Consider the following 22,795-nt stretch of genomic DNA (forward strand, 5'->3'; position numbering starts at 1 on the left):
TTTATGTGCCTCATGGTTTTCCCAGAACCTATCCAGCTAGGCTACTTCAGTTATGTGGAGAATACCTATTATTTGAAAAAATGAAGACATTAGCTGATAGGTAAGCTATCCCTTCCTGGTCAGTAAACTTTTTTTTGATTCTTTGCTGGTCCCTTGTAACAGATATTGAGACCTATCTCCCTTCATCTTTGATCTTTCAGCCCCTGCCTGAGAATACAAACAAAGGTGGCTGCTGGAATCCATACCGGTACATACCAGGTAGGTGCGCTTACTTGACTCTCTGCTACAGTACTTAGCCAATATTTATAGAGTTAAGTTGTATGATATGAAAAGTTTGTTCTCCAATATCTCCTTTCAGAACTGGAGCAGACTTGTTACCTGCTTAATCTGGGAGATCAGAACGGGTCACTGTAATGCAGTTGCAGCAATGACCACAGTTGCATATAATTCTCAAGTTTATGAAAACTCTATGCTTCCCCTCAATACACAGTACTTAAATTTTGAAATCTAGGTGAAGGGCCAAGGCCCATGGTATAGTGCAAAACAACACCAATGTTGAAAGAGCTGGAAAGAAATGAATACGGAAGTAATAATTATATAATGCCAGCCTTAAAAGCCGAGGAACTGTAGGAAAAAGGGGAGACAGAGGCAGGGAGTTTCATGGTTTTGAGGTACTAGTAAACAATTAGAGTAGGACGAGTGGGTGGATGACCTTTTTCAGATGTATACCAATGCTATCTTCAGCTGGCCCCAAGATGGCATACGTCCATACACTATAGCGGTGGGTCCAAGATCAGGAACACAGTGGGCGGCGGGGAGTCTCAGGGGTCAAACTGGAGTCTCTGTTCTGTGGTGCCACGTGCTGGTTTTACACAGTACTGTCCAGTGGTGTGGAGAGATCTTCTCCCACACTCTCTCCCTAACTATACACACGGTCCAAGTACAACATGGAGAAAATGCTGTAGAATTAGGCCCCTGATTCCAGTGCAAGCTGTGCTTTAAAAGTGGTGGTGGGTGTCTCCTTCACTAAAGACCAGCAGGCATGGTTGTACTAGTTTGCTTGGTGAGCAAGTCTTAATAATTTCCTTTTAAGTTGCAGAATATATAGAGATTGAAACAATGCCATAGCACCCAATAGCTGACAAGTCATGGCCCAGTTTATAAAATTCTTTTTACATCATAAACCTTTTCTTGCTGTACATGCAGGGATATGATGAAGGCTGCAGACTTCTCACATTGTGTATGGGAAGGAGAATAGAATTGTCTGCACACATGCATTGGATTGAATTTAGAGGTCAATCATAGGTTACCAGTCTTGGCCTGGTTGACTAATTTTGTGCTCTTGCTACACACCTGGTTCCTTCGTAGATTATCTACAAAAAACACTCTTCTTTGTCATGTGATAACCTTAGTCATTTTGTTTTTGTAGTTTTTAATGATTTAAAGCTACCCTTCAGAGACACCGTAGGGGCAGGCAGCTTGTGCGGCATTCCTCCCGCAGTTGCATAATAAAAGGCAGTGGAGCAGTAGGAGGGTGCTGGAATTTGCTATCCATGTGCTCAGTTACAAACTTTGAGCTTCCAAGCTATAAAGCAGAAAATGTGGAAACAAGGGAAATGGAGTACAAAGACACCAGTACATGTGCAGTTGTCTCCCTTTCCTGAAACTTGCAATTGAGATGTATATCATTCCCCTTGCAGACAAGGCAGGACCAATGGAAAGGGAAATGATGGCTTTTCTCCAGTCGCAGATTGACCTTTTTAGCTGGCTCTTAAAGACGGAGTCTGACTGTCATTTTAAGATCGATTGAACACTTTTTCATTTTTAAACCCTGTTGTGGCATGTTTAGGACTTTCCAATTTTTAAAAAACTTGTTTTTCAAATGGCAAGTCCAGATAATGATGTGATGATATCAGATGGAAATAATTATTGAGCCCAACGATGTAGGGGAAGTGAATTGACATTAATATATTAGTAAAAGTGTAGTATTGCTTTACTTTGTGTTTTCTTAGATTGAAAAGCGATTCTTGGCAATTGGGTGGTGAACTAGGTCAGACAGTTCAGTTTGACTGCAATCCAACCCAGATTGGATGGAATGAAAGTCTCTGTTATCTGCCTAGCTGTAAAGGCCCAACGTCGCAATCCAGTTCTTGGTAGCCAAAGTCTCTCGGTGCAACACTGTTCCTGATTGCTAACCTCACTGAGAGGCTGCAAGGATGGCTAATGTGGGAAATGGAAAATATCACACTGGTGCATGAGGGAGTACTCCTCTGAGTTTGGGGCAGAAGCATACCACTGTTTAATCTGGAAGTAGCTGATGATAAAACTCTGAAGCTACAGATGAGCAGTGCTGAAAAGCATTACCTAGATCTCAATTAATGTGAATACATTGTCAAATCTAATATTTAGTGCTTGCCTTGATTGAGAGCAAGCTGTTATTGATGAAACTCTGTTCCTCCAGCTGTGGAATAATGTGGTACTGTGATTAGTAGTTGATGGCAGTGCACTTGCACACCTTAGGATGAGTTGTGCATGCTGCTTTGGAGAGGTGCTAGTGTCTGCTTAGCAAGGGTTCAAACCCACTCTTGTTGTCTAATCAACTAGTGACTCCATCTTCAGCTCAATGTTCCCTATAATTTTTTTTCCATGCGCGGTCCCTTTAAATTTTCTGCACAGTATCTTCTCCAGCACCAACAGCTGGTGAGCGTCCTGCGTGAGACCTCCCGATTGATGTGTGCCCGCGCAGCTTTGGGGGAATGTTGCTTCCGCTGTTTTGGGGGGTAGGTGAAAGTAAGTAGAGTCAAGTGGTCCTAAGATAACCTACTTTGTTTCAGATAACTGCAAGCCAAAGCCCCAACCAGCAGTGTGATCCCACTGGATAACCAGTAGGAAGATTCAGTGCCCTGCTATATTGTCTTAGCTGGTCAAACTTTAGTAGTACTCCTGTGCACAGTTTGAGTCCTCAGTTCTTGGTTCTTGCCAACCTGCACCTGGTTTCCAGCCTTGTGTTCCTATGGGGAGGGTGTGTGTATTCCTCATCAGGCAAACTGAAGTTGCAACTGTGTGTATTTCTCAGTAGCTTGGTTTAGAAACTATTAAGAAAGGTAGTGGTTTCCAGACATGTATAAGAACTGGCTGACCCCCAAAAAGCAGCGGTTACTGAATATTGATTCTTGTCCTTCCTGTACCGTCCTGTCCCACATGTGCTGAGACCAATTGTAATGCACATATTGTTACCCCAGCTGATTATACACACATTAGTAAACAAACCTTGGGCTTTCCTGGTCTCTCTGCTTCAGCCATTTGCAACTTCACCAGCTGAACCATTGGGAGAACACAGATTGTTTTATTAACTCCGATTTTCTTGACTTGCATATAAAACGAGCAATGGATTATTTTCGGCACAAGCCTTTTATTGGTTGTGAAAAGCTGATTTACTGCTACATTCTTCTCTTTCCTCATCCCTCACAATATAACAACCCAGAGGATGCCAAACAAGCTGTGCTGCGTTCCAACATTTTTGCTGATCCAAGTACTGCTTTATATTTATCTGATCAATCAGTGTTCTACAGACTTGTATGTAGAGAAGGTGTGGCACCGGTGTGACTTCCTGTGCTTGGCACAAGAAAGGTGTTTTAGATTATGGAGGCATTGGTGTTTAAAATTGACGGCCTCTTACTGGGTTGAATAATTTTGCGCAAGAGTGGGCAGGGTTCATCCCAAGGAAAGGGGATTGCCCCTGTCCTAACTCTTGTTGAGCAATGCTAATTGAGAAACTGTATCCCACTGTCATCCTACTTACAAAGCTATGGTTAAAAACAGAATGATTTAGATATGAAAACCAGTAAGATCACTTCAAGGTATAGCTATATGTGGATAATGGAAGAAGTGAAGGCCCTTATTTTTATGAAAAGTAATGTACTTGCAAACGCATGTTTTTGATAGCAAGCATACACATGGCAAAGTCTTGGAGAATAGTTAGATTAAAGAGAAGAGTTCATCCTCCCTGCTTGTATGACCCAAATTTGAATGGGTTAATGATGGTTGTTGTGCTGAAACTGCTGCTGTTGAGGCTGTTAAATGTGGACTTGATTTGCCATTGCTCGCTCTCTCTCTCTCTCTCTCTCTAAACTATTTAGCTGTATTGGACAACTGGTTGGCAAGGATGTCTTCTGCAGAGGGAGTGGTCCCAGAACTGTTGAAATATCCAGCATTTTAGATAGGGCAGAGTGGGATTTCACTCACATTCAGGTGGACATAAAGGATACCATGGCACTATTTCGAAGAGGAGCAGGGGAGCTATCCCCGATATCCTGGCCAATATTTACCCCTCAATTAATATCATAATGATCAGATAATCTTTTTTTTTATCATATTGCTATGTGGGAGCTTGCTGTGGGGAGCTTGCTGTGTGCAAATTGGCTGTTTTCCACATTACACAGTAACTACACTCCAAAAGTACTTCATTGGCTGTAAAGTGCATTGAGACATCTGGTGGTCGTGAAAGGCACTACATAAATGCAAGTCTTTCTCACTATTCTGCCAAAAGTATAAATTGGGGTAACCCGCATTAACCAAAAAGAAAGAAAGAGAAATTGTGAATTTATGTAGTGTTTCACAACCACAGGACATCCCAAAGGGCTTTACAGCCAAAGAAATTGTTTTGAAATCTATTCACTCTTGCAGGCAATATGACAGCCAGCAACGTCACACAAACAGCAATGTGATAATGACCAAATAATCTATTTTAGTGATGTTGGTTGAGGGATAAATATTGGCTGTAACACTAGGGTGAATTTACCTGCTCCTCTTCGAAATAGTGTCATGGGATCTTTTAGGTCTACCTGAGTTGAATGTCTCAACCGAAAGACTGTTCCTCCAACATTGCAGAACTCCTTACGACTACACTGAAGTATCAACCTAGATTATTTGAACCCACAACCTTCTGACTCTGAAGCGAGAGTGCTATCACTAAGCCAACACTGACTCCTTTACAGACCACTAGGACAGACTTACAAAAGCAAAATTTCTTTAATTTCCATCACTTTCTCACCTCCCTCCAACAAAAATAAAGAACTAATCCTCCCCAACTAGCATGGCTAATCAGCCTGGCTCACTGGAGGAAATCAGTACTACCCCATATTTTGCCACTAAGTCCCCAGTCCTCAGACTTCCCCCTCACTTTGGCTTCTCGAGGATCTAGCTGGGATTAGCAATTTCCCACCCAAGAAGTAAATGGGGCTGGGCGCAGCACGGGGGGAGGTGGGGGTGCGCGTGCGCATGCACATCAGCAGAGACTGGGTTTTTATGGAGAACACAAACCCCACCACTGTTCCACTTTATATACCGGAACAGCTCAAACAGCCGGACTAGCAAATTCTGCAATTCAATTACTTGAAGCTTCCAGTACTACACATCACAATTTAAAACAATCTATACACCTGTGATGTACCATCTGGGTCTGACCACATTTCACTGCAACCTTTGCTCAGTATAAAAGTGAAAGCATAAAGTCAAACTTTTGATAAAGCTCCTCAGGAGACTGTACAAATAGATCTATGGTGCCTTAGGTTAAACCAGCACCTGCCTTTTCCCTTGAACAGTCAGCAATATTTGGTAGAGGCTGCTGGAGGAGCATTAAATAGTTTAAGGGGAGGGAAAGCTCCCAAATTCTAAATTTTGCCCCGTTTCCCCCCCCCCCCCCTTGCTTTCGTGAAAGCAGCAACTCTAACTGGCTTATTGTTTTATAGGAAGCAAACCCCTTGGCCTCCCCACCCCCCACAAATGCGCGCACACACGCATCCCTTGTTTTGTGTAGTGAGTAGGTGGCTGAGCTTGTCATACTGAATTGGGAGGGGTTCATCACAGCAGAACCTGACACACTGTCCACACAACTACAGTGTGAGAAAAATAGTGACCAGAACAATTTTTCTTTTTGTCCAGTGGCCAATTGTAGACACTCTCAAAAAAAAAACAAGACTAGGAATGAAACTTGGACCTATGCAAGAGCAATGGCAAAATCAAATCCACATTTTACATACTATACTGCCACAGGATCCTTAACATCCTGAATCACCAAAACAGCCAGATAAAGCCTCAATGAAGATCTCATTTGAAAAACAGCACCTCCTGATAATGAAACATTCCTTCAATACTGCAATGAAGTATCAACCGAGATTATGTGCTGTAGTCCTAATGAGATCACGTGCAGACAAAGTACTACCAACTGAGCCAAGTTACTACTTGATTTTTGGTACGTTAATTGTTTTAACTCGCCAAATTTTGTAATGCAATAGCAGTTAGATTTTAATCGACTGGTTGCTAAAACATAGCATAAAAACAATGGGTGTGGAAATGACTCAATAAAATGATACTGCATTCTTCCATTCATGGAAACGTCAGATGTTACAGGAAGCTTTGAAACACGATAAGATGGCGGTGGTGACCACCTTCTCATAGCATTGATCACAATCAACCCCAACATTGATGCAAATATTTGGCTTTGGAACACTTCCAAATGGGTGTGTCGATAAGCTGACATTTATTGATCAGTTTATCACTGGGTGGTTGTCGTCAACGGGACTAAGTGAGGATTAGCTACACTCGGGCAGAGGTGTCTAATTAAAAGAAATTCTGCTCTAGTTTTTCTCCCTCACTTCCTGAAGCCGCTGACGATTTATAGTTCCACAGGCAGCGAGAAGTTCCTCACCCAAGTGGTCAGTCTTCACATGTGAGACTACACATGGAGTGTTGGCAGGCTTTTTGATCACAGTAGCATCACAAGAATCCAATCCTGTCCTTGTCAGATGTCCAAATGCACCCAATTTCCAATGAGATTCCCTAGATAACCATCAGGAGCAGGAATACTAACTTATTTTGTCCTCCTTAACTGGGGCCCTGAGGTTAATTGCAGGACTCCGCCAACCACCAGAGATAAGCTAGATCAACATAAACTATAAACTGAACTTTGGTATTTCTATTCAGTATGGCTTAGCACAATACTGGGAGCTAGCTTTACTCACCAGGCCATTAGAGAGCTCAAGACTTGATGGCAAGTTGTAAAAATGCTAGCATTTATTTGGTGTTCAGTTTATTGATCCAAGCCTTGGAGAGGGTGAGCAGTTTGATACAGTATAACCTGTATCTTTATGTAAATAAAAGATCAAGAATTGTTTGAAGTGAAAATTATTTTCATTCAGAAGTACTGTAAGACTCGAGACCGAGTGTTCTAATGGGAAGAGGCCATGTTTGTGGGCGAACTGGCTATCAGCTGAGGTTCCTGCACAAATGACACAGCACAGAATGCAGAAAGCAGATACTGTGTCACATGACCTGTGGTTTGTAGTTTGTTCGCAATATTATTTTGTCCACAACTATAAACAATTAAATAGTTTTCTAATTTTGTCCTCCTTATGCCATAAATATGCAATTGGTTTTGAATTGTTAAAATCAGAAAGTTGATCATAAACACTTTTGCAACGCAGCCAATTTTTCCATCTTAAAATTCCATGGGAGGTCTTATTCTCTACTGTTCTGTGGATTGTTCAGAAATGGTTGTTGCTGCTCTGCGTTTTTTTTTGTATCCTGCTGTCTTGCTCTCCTGCCCACCTACACAAAATGCAAAGGCCAGGCTGCCGGAGCGGTGAAGAAATCAAAATGAAACCCCCTGAATACTTACTCAACTCTCCAAACTGTTGTGTGCTTGCACGCAGTGGTGATGTTGGCTGGGCGGATAAAAAAGTGGAGTCAATTTGATGATGACCTTCCACATCTCCTTTCCCTAGGTAACTCCATCCGTACCCAGTCACAGTACTCACTTCCTATCATTTACTTGGTTATCAAAGTCAACATACTGGCTTAATTCTCATCACCCAATGATACCCTTCTGCATGCGCACCTCATTTCAGTGGGAGGACCGTTTGATTATCTATTGCTACTCCTACATGGTTTCCACTGCAAAGTGTTTTTATATTAATTTCCTAGGAAGTTAGAAAAGATACCTCTTCCCTGCTATAACATGCACATTCTTCCAAAACTTACTGCAGTTATGTTTCCAGAGTAATTTATTGGTTCTACCTTAATCTCCACAAAATAGATTCATAATCTTTGCTGGACAGCCCAGGAAAATAAGCTAAATGAGAGGGGGGCATAAAAATGTCACCTTGACTACTCTCCTAGATTGCACTTGATAAGTCAAACAGACAAGGAGGCTCCAGGTTCTCTTCCCAATCCAAGCTGCATTAGCTGATCTCAACTGGGACAGCAGTTAAAATGCTACAATTGGTCTCCAAGCTGGGAAAGGGAAAACTCAGCTCGGGTTTTTGCTCCCAATTGCTGTTCAGTGACCCATGCTCAGATGCCCAGAAATACGGAAGTCTGGTGAGGAAATGATCAGGCTTAGTCGTCCTTCATTGATACAATACCCCCAATGAGTTGGTGTCTTCAGGAGAAGTCAGCGCTGAAATGCTTTGTTGATGCTTTCATGACATTGTATTACTGAATGTTTTTCCCTACTTTCTGTTTGCAGAGGAAAGGAAGTGGAATGTATTAGACACTTCAAACGCCGAATTGCCGGTGAATATGGGGTACCCTTCACTCACAAGTTATAACATAAACAGCATTGACTCTTCCAGTCAGAATAAATCCTTGTGGACAGGTCAGGCAACAAGTACATGGATGGGTCACGTAACAAGCACGTCGGTGGGGAATCTGAGTGACTTGCAGTTCACGGAGAGTTTTGCCTCACTGCCAGATCCACCGACCAAAAGACACTGTCGATCACTCTCTGTGCCAGAAGACCTGTCACGCTGCAGGTCTCTGTGGAAGCCAATCGGATCCAAGGTATGGACTCCTGTCAAACGGCGCTGCAACAGTGGTGGAAATGCAGGTGCACAGCTCTGTAACCCAACTCAGCGTCCCACCAGCCTCGGTCTTCAGCAGCTGCCCAACTCTGGCCTCCACTCGAACACCAGCAGTTTCACATTTTCCAGTCTCACGGCGTCGCCTGAATCTCCGTTGCCATGGATGCTGTCACCAAACAACCATTCCACAGATATCGGCGAGAGAACTTTTTTGGGCGTGCAGTGCATTTTGCCTGAGCAGTGCACATTCATTCCTCAAAGGCGCTTCTCACTGTCCCCGGTGCACATTCGGGAGGCAGCAAGATGTCTGCTGTCAGCCAAAAGCACACCCTCCTCCACTCCAGAGATGAACCGACGGCAGCAGGGCCTGTTGCGGAGTCACTCCCAGCCCTGTGACTTAAACGAACGCAAGTGTGGTATAAAACGGAGGCATGACGAGGATGTCCGCTGGACAAGGCCTGCTTTGGACTTCTTCAAGATGAACCAGGTATGTGCTGGTGGTGTGTGGGGGGGGGGGGGGGGGGAGGTGGGAGGAGGAGGAGAAGAGAATAAATCCCTCCGTTAATCCGCAGTAAAACAACATGCAACATGAATACACCCAACTATTTTAAGGGTCTGAGTTCAGACCTGGAAGTGCTAGATTTAAAAATAAAAAAATGTCCGCCCCCCCATACTAATAACATATTTCGAATAAACAGAAAAGCTCCAAATCAAAACTCCAGTATCATCAAGTCACTCAGCAACTTCTGATCTTTATGGATCCTGTTGTTTTTAAACATTACAAATTCTATACCATCAAACTGACGACAACTAAAGATTATGCTTTTTATAAACTGCCTTTTTAAAAAATGCTTCCTGTGCATCTAAATTAAGATAATTGATTTCGGTCAAGACGGCTGGTGTTAATTTTAAGCCCTGTAATGGGAAAGGTGGTAGCAAGCTAAATCTACCAAAACTTCACAACAAACTGCTAAAAGCAAAGTACTTGTAGAGTTTAAATACCAACTAGCAGATCTTCCACGGTGTTACTCACTGGTAGTTTAGAGCTTGGAGTGCAGGTTCTCATGTTCACTATACCCCTGCTTCTGATGCCTTTTCACTTTTTCACCTCTTCTGCCTTTTCCATATTGTACAGACTTACTGCCCCCTTCTTCTCCCTTCGCTTCCATTGTGTGCCGAAAGTGCCAAGTGAATGTTGAAAAAGTGTACCTCGAATTCCAGAAAACTTTTGATAAATTCCATATGAAAGGCTGCTACACAAGCTTATTATGTATGTATATGTATCCCAGGTACTACTTGGAGGATAATATGGAATTAGCTCCGAGAGGAACCAATGGGTACTGGCTAAAGGAGTGATGTTGGGATGGGGAGATGTACTGAGTGGAGTACCTCAAGAATTACTGCTGGAGTCCCTACTGTTGATGACCAAGAAATCTAAAAATTCTACCCATTGCTCAGAAAGTGAACTGCAACACTTTGAAAATGCCAGAAGTGGAAGCATATTAAGGCACTTAGAACTGAGCCCAGTAATTTTAATTATTGTAATTTGACTGCTGCAGCACAATTTCAGGAGTTGGTGCTGTGTAGACAGTGGGCACTGAGTTACTGCAACTGAATTGGCACTTTCTACAGGGAAATAAATTATTGTTGCATCGTGATGCTCATGCGGTTTTGTTTGCAGGACAACTTGCTGGGATATGCTATATAAATATTACACTGGATCAATACAAAACTATACTAAGCAGAAAGCAAATTCCTCCATTCGTGTTTGCAGTGAAGACGCTCCATTCCTTTAAGCCAACTCTAGCAGCACGCCTAGCCACAAGTGGCTGCATTTATATAATTTAGAGATTACTGCAGATGGAAACTCTGGCTTTATAAATCTCTAATTGCCATTTGAAGCTTGTTCTTAAAAAGAAAAAGGAAAATCCTATGCAGATAGTGCATAATAAGGCATGTAAGGTCATCTGCCGTCATTTCTTCTTGTGTGGCTTGGCATCATTTTTTTGTTTTGTCTTGTAACTCTCCTGTGAAGCGCCTTGGGACCTTTTACTACATTTAAAGGTGCTATATAAATACAAGTTGTAACTATTTTTAAAGGCACTGGCACAGTTATGTTATGCAGCTTCTGCAAGAGATCTTGAGGATCTGCATCAGTTAGTAGTGCAATTACAAATAATTTCCTTTTCAGAACAGCAGGCACGTCCTCCAAAATAGCTTGTGTGGTGCGGGACTGCAGAAACGAGGATGCTGTGGTATCGTGGTGGATGTCCTGCATTAGTATAGACCTGCCTCTATGTTGCTTGGTTTTATGGCGTTAGGCAGAATTGCCAGGATTATTGGAATAACTATTCAAGCAAGTCTTGGTTCTTACCTGCCTAAAATTCATGGACCAGTTGCCAGAAATCTTCATACACCCCTATAAAATCAAGACCTTGCTATCTGACTCCTAGCTTATAATTTCAACCACTCTATGGGCCCAAGTTTCCACAGGATAAAAAACAGGCGCCCCTCCAAGCTGGGCGCCCGTTTTTCGCGCCGAAAACGGCGCCAGAAAAAAAACGCGCTATTCTCGAGCGCTTTGCAGCTCCTTGTCTGTTTGGCGCGGTGCCCAGGGGGGCGGAGCCTACACCCGCGCCGATTTTGTAAGTGGGAGGGGGTGGGTACTATTTAAATTAGTTTTTTTCCTGCTGGCAACGCTGCGCGTGCACGTTGGAGCGTTCGCGCACGCGCAGTGTGAAGGAAACATTGGCACTCGGCCATTTTTGTAGTTCTTTGTAGCTGTTTAATTTTTTAATAAAAGCACATTGCCATCAGCACTGAGGCTACCCTTCTCACTGTCTCCTTCCCCTCCCACTGTCTCCTTCCCCTCCCCACCCTCCACGGCAACAAACCGCTGTCTCCTTTCCCTCCCTCCCCTCCACGACAACAAATCGCTGTCTCCTTCCCCCCCCCCCCCCCCGCCCCTCCGCGGCAGCAACAAACCGCTGTCTCCTTCCCCTCCCTCCCCTCCACGGCAACAAACGGCGGTTTCCTCCCCCTCCCTCCCCTCCACGCCAACAAACCGCTGTCTCCTTCCCCTCCCTCCCCTCCGCGGCAACAAACGGCAGTTTCCTTCCCCACCCCCCACGGGAACGAACGATGGCTGAAGCACTTTCACACAGGTAGGAAGATGGTTTATTTAATCTTTTCTTTGCTTATAAATGTTTATTCAGGTTGGATTTGTTTGTATAATATTTGTAGAAGTATAAATAAGGATTGATTGTAGAATTTAATTACTTCCCTTCCCCCCCCCCCCCCCCCCCACCTCGTTCTGGACGCCTAATTTGTAACCTGCGCCTGATTTTTTAATGTGTAGAACAGGTTTTTTCAGTTCTACAAAAATCTTCACTTGCTCCATTCTACTTTAGTTTGGAGTACGTTTTCACTGTGGAAACTTTGAAATCAGGCGTCAGTGGCTGGACACGCCCCCTTTTGAAGAAAAAATTCTGTTCCAAAGTAGAACTGTTCTACCTCACTCGAACTGCAGAAAAAAAAATGTGGAGAATTGCGATTTCTAAGATAGTCCGTTCTCCACCAGTTGCTCCTAAAAAAATCAGGCGCAAATCATGTGGCAACTTGGCCCCTATATCACTTCCTGCACCAACCCTGTCTACAGCCCTACTGTAGTTCAGCTACTTAATGGATGAGCACTTAATAAAAGCTTAGATCCTTTTACACAGTACTCAACATGTCCTGACTTGGATCATTACTTCTCATAACTATTTCAAAATAGTTTATATAAAATGTTGCAATGGACATTGATTGATAACTACTTATTTGCATAGCATGTTGCTCTTGGGCATTATGCAGTGGTTCCTGGTTTAATTTGGCTTGTACTGATGTGTACTTTACAGTGAGTTCAGCAGAATCCTAGAGCTGTTTTAAATCGCAGTTCCCTTTATTAAAAAGTCGTCATCATCAGAGGGAAGGGCAGCAGGTGCATGGGAACACTATCACTTCCCAGGTTGTCCTCCCAAGTCACACACCATCCTGTCTTGGACATATATCGCTGTTCCTTCATTGTCGGTGTGGGTATCACTGGCAAGGCCAGCATTAATTGCCTATCCCTGATGACCCTTTGAGAAGGTGGTGGTAAGCCGCCTTCTGGGACTCCCTACCTAACAGCATTGTGGGTATACCTTCACGCGGACTGCAGCAGTCCAAGGCGGCTCACCACCATCTTCTCAAGGGCCATTAGGGATAGACAATTAATGCTGGCCTTGCCAGTGACACCCACACCGGAAGAATTAAAAATTTTTTTTTAATGTAATTAACTGGATAGGGACGAAGATCCCCAATCTTGGTAACAAACACACAAACATCTTATTGTGATTATTAGATGGGAGATGTTACAAATGTAAATTGTACAGATGGAGATATGTATTTAAGGGGCAGTCTACTTGCAACAGTAGGAACAGCCCTGGATTCAGTATGCCAGGTGAAATGAGTCCGTGCTTCAGAAGTACCTGCCCTTTTAACTTTGTTCTCTAAATTGAATGAGTTGCTCTGGCAAATCTACTGGTTGGACCCAGTGCAAAAAGTGGAAGTATCAGCATACCCCAGCTCCTTTCTCCTCCCTGCATATGGACAACTCTTAGCTGCATGTCTGATCATAGTGCTGTGATCTTCTGTTAGTGCGGCAGGAGGTAGATCTATGGCAAGCACTACCAATGGAGAGTGGAGCAGGCGGAAGAACCATTTGGATTCTTATTGAAAGGAAATGTCTACACAGTCGATGCTATTGCACACTTTATAAAAAAAAATGTATGTATTTTCTTCAGCTGCATTATTGAATCTTCGGATATTTTCGTAACCTCTTTTTAACCTAATTTTATAAGTGGTTCTTTGCATGCTATTTCCACCCACCCTTCTCTGATAATGCCAAATATATTTAAAAGTTACAAACAGGAAGCCAGTGCCTCTCTGCTTCATGCACCCACTTCCCTTCATTAGAAAAAAACCTATTTTACTGGTCATTTTTTTTCCATTATCATAAATTTTGACGAGCATTATGTAAGGTACCAGAATTGCAGTGTTAAAGGCCAGCAGCGTGTGGACAGGCAAGCTGAAACCACAGTCTTTAACACTCACTTATATAAAAATTCTTATCAACTTCACTGGGTTATCCACAAACCAACAGGCACAGGTTTTCAAGTCAAAGCTCACTTCTGCTCTGTTTTATCTTACAAGAGACTGTTTAGGCGATTCTGTGTGGTCACACTGGCCCATCATGGTATATTCTGAACTTTATTAATGAGAAGAAAACTTTGGTCTTTGTTGTTACTGTGAGCACAAATGCCCACCTGTATTGCCAGTCGCACACGATGGGTTATGTGCTGTGTTCTTTTATATAACCAACTTTGAACTAAATACAGCTTGCTTAAAATATACCACATTCCAGGCTCGTGATACTAACTTTTTTTTTTTTACTTAACATAATTCCTTCTCAAATTCTATCCTCTTCTGCCTGCCTTCCCCCCCCCCCCCCCCCCCCCCCCCCCAAAATGTGATGTTATTGCAGCTGCATTGGGGGAAATCGTTTTTATTTTGAAATTAAAAAAACACAGTAGATAAAATAATATCTTTTTAAATTCTATGGGAAAATATCAACTATGTCTCCATGGTTTTGGGGGTAATCTGTTGACGTGGATTGGATAGAGAACTGGTTGGCAGACAGGAAGCAGAGTTGGGATAAACAGGTCCTTTTCAGAATGGCAGGCAGTGACTAGTGGGGTGTCGCAGGGCTCAGTGCTGGGATCCCAGCTATTTACAATATACATCAATGATTTAGATGAAGGAATTGAGTAATATCTCCAGGTTTGCAAATGACACTAAGCTGGGTGGCGGTGTGAGCTGTAAGGAGGATGCTAAGAGGCTGCAGGGTGAGTTGGACAGGTTAGGTCAATGGGCAAATACATGGCAGATGCAGTATAATGTGGATAAATGTGAGGTTATCCACCTTGGTGGCAAAAACACGAAGGCAGAATATTATCTGAATGGCGGCAGATTAGGAAAAGGGGAGGTGCAACGAGACCTGGGTGTCATGGTACATCAGTCATTGAAGGTTGGCATGCAGGTGCAGCAGGCGGTGAAGAAGGCAAATGGCATGTTGGCCTTCATAGCTAGGGGATTTGCGTATAGGAGCAGGGAGGTCTTGCTGCCGTTGTACCGGGCCTTGGTGAGGCCTCACCTGGAATATTGTGTTCAGTTTTGGTCGTCTAATCTGAGGAAGGACGTTCTTGCTATTGAGGGAGTTCAGCGAACGTTCACCAGACTGATTCCTGGGATGGCAGGACTGACATATGAGGTGAGACGGGATCGACTGGGCCTGTATTCACTGGAGTTTAGAAGAATGAGAGGGGATCTCATAGAAACATATAAAATTCTGACGGGACTGGACAGGCAAGATACAAGAAGAATGTTCCTGATGTTGGGGGAGTCCAGAACCAGGGGTCACAGTCTAAGGAGAAGGGGTAAGCCATTTTGGACTGAGATGAGGAGAAACTTCTTCACTGAGTTGTTAACCTGTAGAATTCTCTTCCGCAGAGAGTTGTTGATGCCAGTTCGTTAGATATATTCAAGTGGGAGTTGGATATGGCCCTTACGGCTAAAGGGATCAAGGAGTATGGAGAGAAAGCAGGAAAGGGGTACTGAGGTGAATGCTCAGCCATGATCTTATTGAATGGTGGTGCAGGCTCGAAGAGCCAAATGGCCTACTTTTCTATGTTTCCAAATAGTGGAAAACAGAATGTGTGTCTGGTGCACTAAGCTTCAAATTTAAGCCAATACTGAACATATTAGTTGAGGTGGGGAATGCTGAATTATACAGGACTGAAAGGTGCTTGCGGGAAGAGGCAATCGTAGGATGTGTTTGCCAAGCCTCCTCCCCTCTAAGAACAGCAAAGAGATGGTCGAGAGGCAAAAAAAATTAAGAAACTGCATTTTTCTGCATTTGGGCATCTTCACAAACTGTAGGAACATAGCCATCTGCTAAACAGCCCACATATCATTCTGCTTGTCCTGACTGGACAGAGTCAGAATAGTTTATTTCAGTCTGAACCTGATCTAAACAAACTTCACAAAATCCCAAACCAGAACATAAACCTGTTGGGGCCTGGGAGATGGTTGGAAACATGGTATGTGAAGGATGGCCAACATTCGAAGAATACCGATGCAAAGAATGAAGACTCCACAAGGTAGGTAATCTGTTTTCTCTGTCATGGGAATGAGTAGGAGGCGATTTGCTACAATGACAACTGCTTTGTACAGTACTTGGATTAATAACTAAGCTGTGATAAGGGCTCTGTATTTAGTTTGGAAGGAACCAGGTTCCTTCATAATTGATGTGGTTGTGGTTCAGTGTTCTTAAACTTCTGATTTAGTCTGCAGCAATGAATGTAAAGGCAAAATGACTTGTGCTAATTATTCCAAAAATAAATAAACAAGTTTTGGAAACTGGCCTGAATTTTGGTGGGGCTTGCTTGACTGTAGTACAGTTTCTGTAGGATAGACTCTTTTTTATGATCTTGTTTTTCTTGAGTGATTAGAGAAGTGACGCCCTCTCCTTAACCCTATGACTGCTTGGAGATCTGCTGATTCTCCGACGTGCAGAATTCTTTCCTCCTTTCACAAACACCAAGTTCATGATTCCAAAAATTGTACGGTGGGCAACTGTGGCGGATGACTGGAACTCAATGTGCTTGTGCTCTGACTGGCTCCTACGATTTCCTGAAAGTTCCTGATCTTGGTTCTGCCAGCAGAAAGGTTTGCAAAGCGGAAGGAGAAACTTTGGTGTGTGTGGCACCAGAAGGAAAGGGGGAGAAATTGACTGCTTAACCTTTTGGCAGCATGCCAGGTAATGAATGCCCTTGTCATTCTTCCTTCATCCTTGTCAGTCCCTGCCACAAGTTCCATTCCCTAGCCACTGATTCCATCCCTCTCCCCAACTTCAGTCTGAGGCTGAACCAGACTGTTTGCAACATTGGTGTCATATTTGACCCTGAAATGAGCATAACTAAGACCGCCTATTTCCACCTCCACAACAACGGCCGCCTCCGCCCCTGCCTCAGCTCATCCGCTGCTGAAGCACTCATTCATGCCTTTGTTACCTCCTAGACTTGACTATTCCAACACACTCCTGGCTGACCTCCCAAATTCTACCCTACATAAACTAGAGGTGATCCAAAACTCGACTGCCCATGCCCTAACTCGCACCAAGTCCTGCTCACCCATCACCCTTGTGCTCGCTGACCTACATTGGCTTCCGGTTAAGCACCACCTCGATTTCCAAATTCTCATCCTTATTTTCAAATCCCTCCATGACCTCACCCCTCCCTATCTCTGTAATCTCCTCCAGCCCCACAACCCTCCGCAATGTCTGTACTCCTCTAATTCTGCCCTCTTGAGCATCTCTGGTTATAATCACTCAACCATTGGTGGCTGTACCTTTTTGTTGCCTAGGCCCCAAGCTCTGAAACTCCCTGCCTAAACCTCTCTACCTCTCTTGCTCCTTCAAGACGCTTATTAAAACCTACCTCTTTGACCAAGCTTTTGGTCACCTGCGCTAATTTCTACTTAGGTGGCTCGGTGTCAAATTGTCTCCTAATATTCCTGTGAAGCACCTTGGGGCGTTTCACTACGTCAATAGGCGCTATATAAATACAAGTTGTTGTTGAATAATCCTCTGGGCCGCTCTTTCTCATAAAGCACTTTGAGACTCTTGTTTGTGGTTGCAAAATAGAAATGGTACTCTTGAATCTTCTGTGGTCCAGTTCAATTTACAGTATTCTCACATTGGTATTTTATTAGTGCTTTTTGTTTGCTTTTATTGGCCAAGAGCATTCTCTTAAAGGATTAAATTCAAGAATTGGGAAAGCTTCTTCCTCAGTGCTTCAATGAGTAGCTGAGCCATACAGACCACGGAGGTCCCAACTTGGATCTGTGGTCTCTGCTGAGTTAGCTGATAATTGGCCATCTTGATGATAGGAGTACCACAATTGGCTGCAGCCCCTGGTTAGGAAAGGGAAAATCTGTGATGGTTTCCAGTGGATGGAAAAATTCACTGACTCTGTTCTCTTTTGTGTCACAATAACCTGAGAGCTGTTTACTTCGGTTGATGTACCAAGTTGGAAGTGTAATGCTTAGGGGCCACATTTTCAGGTGTGCTGCAATGGACTCTCATTAGCTAACAATAATGTAATATAATTTTGTCAATATACCATAAAATGCACTGGGTTAATTTTACAGCTCTTTTGAGTTCAGGTGCTGGTTATAAACAGCTCAAGCTTTGTCTTTGTTTCTCTAAAGTCAAATGACTCACAAGTAGCAACTATTCTCTGGCATTTTTGTGTATGGAACTGGGGAAGGGAGGTGACTAGGAAGAGTTGCTTTTAAAGGTCCTCCTTTTGCTTGTCTCTGTCTCCGCGCGCCCCCCCCCCCCCCCCCCCCCGCAGCACCTTTTTATTCCTCAGACAAGTCTAGTCCTGGCCAATGCTGCTCTTTATAGCTGATATATATCGGGATGTGCACTGCAGCTGTGCAGGGAGGTATTACCTGGTAGTCAGTATCTCTCACCCGCGGACCATGGTAAATGCCCTTTTTCCTGGAAGGACGAATGTGAATGTCAAGACCTGGATTGCTTCAGAGAGATTGTGCCCTTGGGCTGTAGCTGTTGTGCATGGTAAACATAGGATGTCTTCTTGTAGATAGGTGTGCAGCATTGACTTGTTGACATTCTGAACCTAGTTTCAATTTGCCTGCTCTGCTGAATATAGTCAACCCACATAGCTATCTGAGGTTTTTCAGCATGCCACGATCTGTTGGGTGAAACTACAAATTACCTGATCGATCCATTGACCTCCCCACTACTCTTTCTCATCTACATGCATGATGCTACCTCATGCATCTATTTAAATCGGGACCCTATTTAATTTTGGGGCATTGTGGAAATGAACGGACAGCGGTCCTTAAAGGTAACGCGGCAAACATGCAGTGGTGTTTTTTTTAAACTAATTTTTCCCGTTATTGCTTCTGATCCCATAATAACCGTCCTGCTCATTGCAGGTCCAGCCGCTCCCTACTGCCATAGCTTCACGGGGGTGCCCCCACCCCTTACATTGCACCCTCCCTCAATCTGCAAGCTGTCTGTCGGGGCTTGTTTGGTGCTGGCAGTTCACCAATGTTATTTAAATTAGGCCCGATCACCAAAATGAGTCTGGCCTCCCACTGGTGACATTGCTGCACCCATCGACGTACAGTCAAAATGGCAATCACCCTTGCGAGTCTTCATTGACAGTATTGGGTAATCCATTGGCCACACAAAGGCAAATTAAATTCCACCTACTTCATCTGCTATCCTGTAATAGGGAAAAGAAAAGCTCCTGAAAGTACAACTAGCCAGCGACATTTGCCTGACACCAAGAGGGTAATTTTAAACTAACCTTTGCCGGTCGGGAACCTGATGTCCATGAGAGTAAAATTGGGCGGGATGTAAAATCAGATGGGCGATCTGATCCTGTCAGTTATCTGCTGGGCGGGTTAGGTTAAAATTACCTCAACCAACTGAAATGAGAATGCACATCACAGCGCAGATGTAAAGTGAATTTGTAATCTGTTACTCCACACAAGCTTTGGTTTGTCACTCATGAGAAAGTTGTGGTAATTATCTTAGTGAAATTTGCTTGTGTTGTTTGGGTAGCATCTTGCCTTTTTTGGAAACTTTTTCCCAATTTTTTTCCCCACAGCTCCTGAAGACACTAACTGTGGTTAGGGAACAGTTTCATAGCCACCAGTTGTCCTCGATTTCTTACCCAAAGTAGCCGTTCTGTGTGAACCCAGAAAATGAATGTTAGTGGGCCGTTCCAGCACAAGTGACAGCACAGCAAAACCTGTCTTCACCTGATTTCCACGCAGCACTTTCCAGCAGGGGTCACAGGGCAGCAATTAGAAGTGGCAATAGTGCCTACATTGCTGCCCCCCCCTCCCCCACCAAGCTTGGGCACTATCGCTAATTGTGGTACCTCCATTGTTGCGCCCCGGCTAACGTAGCCTGCCGATATCCAGCCTGATTTTTTTTAAAAACAGTCCTCCAGCCAAAGATTCGGGTCTAACTCCTAGTATCTAGGTGGAAGAGTAGTGGGGAGAGAAGTTAATAACGGAATTCCTCTTTGACACACATTTGGTCTGTTTTTCAATTGAAATGGGAATCGATGTGACATCCAAACAGCTGGGAATGTTTGAGGACAGGATGTGGAGACACAGCAGGAGACTGTCCAGGCTTGTCACAAGGTTTGTGCTAAATGGTAAAATAAACAGGAAGAGCTGGAAATGTTGGAAATCCGAAATAAAAAGAGAAAATTCTGGAACTGCACAGCAGGTCAGTCAGGATCGGTAAATAACAAATACAAAGTGTGATGTTTTGAGTGTAACCTTGAAGTGTCGTCTCTACTTAGGTGGTCCCTCGAATCGAGGATGACTTGCTTCCATGCCAAAAAGGGTTATGTTCACAGATGTTTCAATGAAGGACCTAATATTCCAGGTCCCGAACTGCATATTGAAGGGTGGAAAATGCCTGTGCGTGGCTTTTTTTTTTAACGTGGTGGCTGTTGCACACTAGCTACCACACGGGCTTGACAGCTAGGTCTTGGTCCAGTGGCAAGGATTAACCAAGATGACTGGAGACTGCGGACCTAGTGCGCGCATGTATCGCAGTGTGGGCTGGTCTGTGCTGTCCCTGGGCCCCGACCACGTCGCTCACAGTCTCTCGCCGCTCATTCACCCCGACCTCGTCGCTCCTGCTGTACCTGCCCGCGCTCCAAGCACTGACCTGGGCCACGGCGATGTCCAATCCAGTCACCCTCCTCCCAGCTGTCGCCCTCTCGGACCGGCTCATGCTGCACCCTGCGGTGGCACACTGCCACGCTGCTCCAGGGCTGCCGCACACCGCTCTTTTTATGGCCCTGACCTGCCGCTGATGGTGTCACAGGTCGGGGCGCCATGCTGCTCCAGGGCTGCCATACGCCGCTCTTATACACACCTGTCAGAACATGTATTTTCTCTTTACAGATTCTGACTGACCTGTTTATTTCCAGCTTTTTTTTGTTTTTAATCTAAGATATCCATCATCATCAGTGGTCTGCAGAAGTCCAGGTTGTGGCTCAATTCTCTCTTCTGCAAACCGCTCTGTCTTGTCCTTCTCTCTCCAGTTCTCCATATGATCTCCAATTCTTCAGGTGGTCCAGAAGTAGTATTCTTTTCCTTCCTCTTTTTACTTCCATCCTATCTAAGATATATGGCACTCATTTCACCAACCTTGACAGGATGAACCCTACTAGCATTCAAATATAAGACTGTCCAGATGAACTACCCATAGTGGAAAGCTCGTGTTGTACCATGCAAGTACATTCTGCCCTATAAGCCTACTATACCTAGATCTCAAGCCAATCTAAGCAATGTCTTTTTTATTTGAGAAGCCAGTGGTTGAAGAACTGCAGTGTATTGATTTTGAATAGAAACCATTATCACAGTTCCTGTTCTAGCACAAAGACAGAAAGGCCTGATGAGTGAGCAACTTTGGTTTTGGAAAGTTACTTTGCTGAAAGTGGTTTTGTGTTGACCTGTCTGCACTGATGGAAGCTGTGTGCAGTTTTTGGCAGCCCTTTAAAGTTTGCCTGCAGTTAATTTGAGCTGGACTAGTTGCATAAGATTTTGGTGCAGTTGTACTGCTGTCGTGGGCATGACATGCTTCAAAAACGATGCAGATAACAAAAAACTACTGCCCTCATTCTTTATGGATATTTGCACAGCACGGTTGTTTTAGTCGGTCAGCAATGTATTGGCAATACAACGAAGGACTAATTGCAAAATGCCATTACAGCCCACAAGTTTGCAGAAAGTAGATGATTCCTGTTTGTGGAAATTTGGATACAAGCAGAAGATTATCAAAGTGGCTATTAGCGTGAATGCCAGTGACATGCGTGTTTACTGGCACTACCTAGCACATGTTTTCTATTGATTTATAACCGAGTAACAAAATGAGGGATAATTTTAGGATGAGTGATCTTGAGCTATTCTTTGGACACCATTTTGATCTTCCATATACCCCAAGTGCTACAGCAGATTGCTTAACAATGGCTCTTTGCCCAGCGTAGGAAATTGAACTATTCTCTCCATTGCTGTGGTGCACAACATTGGTGCTGCATTTGCAGCGTTGTCCTTAATTCCCCAACTCCTTCACCCCATCAGGTAGCGGCCTATGCATGTTCTTGGGAAGGCACTTGACCTCCATACACCACTTTGCACTGACACAGCCAAGATCAAAAGCTCTCCCATGGCCATCGTTTAGGGAAGGGGTCCTTCTCTTCCATGATATCCTGTGTCGTTAAACAATATGTCAACACATTGCCCCAAACCAAATTTTAAAATTTTCACGAAAGCCAGTTTGTCATCTAAATTCCTTTCGTTCTGAACTCTTTTACTAATGGTGATGGAAAATCTTCCACATGCTCACTTTCAAAAACAAAATCGTGTTCTCGCAAAAGCAGATAAATTTTAACCTTTGATCAACTCGGCTAATTTGAATTGCTTAACATAAAGGCCTTTGACAGCACTTCTGTTGTATTCAGCCTGTATATAAAGTTGCATTGAAATATTCTGTGTATGTCTGTCTCTTTCCCTCCCTCCACCCTCCCCAGCACCAAGAGTCTTTTTCTTTCCATAGTTATCATTTCAGCATTGAACAGCCCCTTTGTAATATAGGACACTAATTACAGATTTTTTTGATGCCGCTTTCTCTGGAGAAACAGCAGGCTAATTATCGGTCCCTCTCACTAAGAACGTTGCTTTTGTAAAGCTTCAAGTATCTGGATTCTCTTTGAGACATCTGCTTGTAATGC

General features: G+C 43.8%; 1 protein-coding gene across 10 annotated transcripts in view; it reads left to right on the forward strand.

Moving 5' to 3' along the window:
* The window catches only part of fam53c (family with sequence similarity 53 member C), a 111,257-nt gene that overhangs the window by 49,673 nt on the left and 38,789 nt on the right, over positions 1 to 22,795 (forward strand). For 7 of the 10 annotated variants that reach the window (XM_070878537.1, XM_070878535.1, XM_070878545.1 and 4 more), the window contains 2 exons: positions 201 to 258; positions 8,528 to 9,348. In XM_070878537.1, the coding sequence (XP_070734638.1) occupies positions 201 to 258; positions 8,528 to 9,348 (879 nt within the window). Of the gene's footprint in view, positions 1 to 162; positions 259 to 8,527; positions 9,349 to 11,052; positions 11,170 to 22,795 lie in introns of those variants that run through there. The other 3 variants (XM_070878542.1, XM_070878543.1, XM_070878544.1) reach the window with 3 other exon arrangements.

Source organism: Pristiophorus japonicus, chromosome 4 (assembly GCF_044704955.1).
Source record: "Pristiophorus japonicus isolate sPriJap1 chromosome 4, sPriJap1.hap1, whole genome shotgun sequence".
Lineage (NCBI taxonomy): Eukaryota > Metazoa > Chordata > Chondrichthyes > Pristiophoridae > Pristiophorus > Pristiophorus japonicus.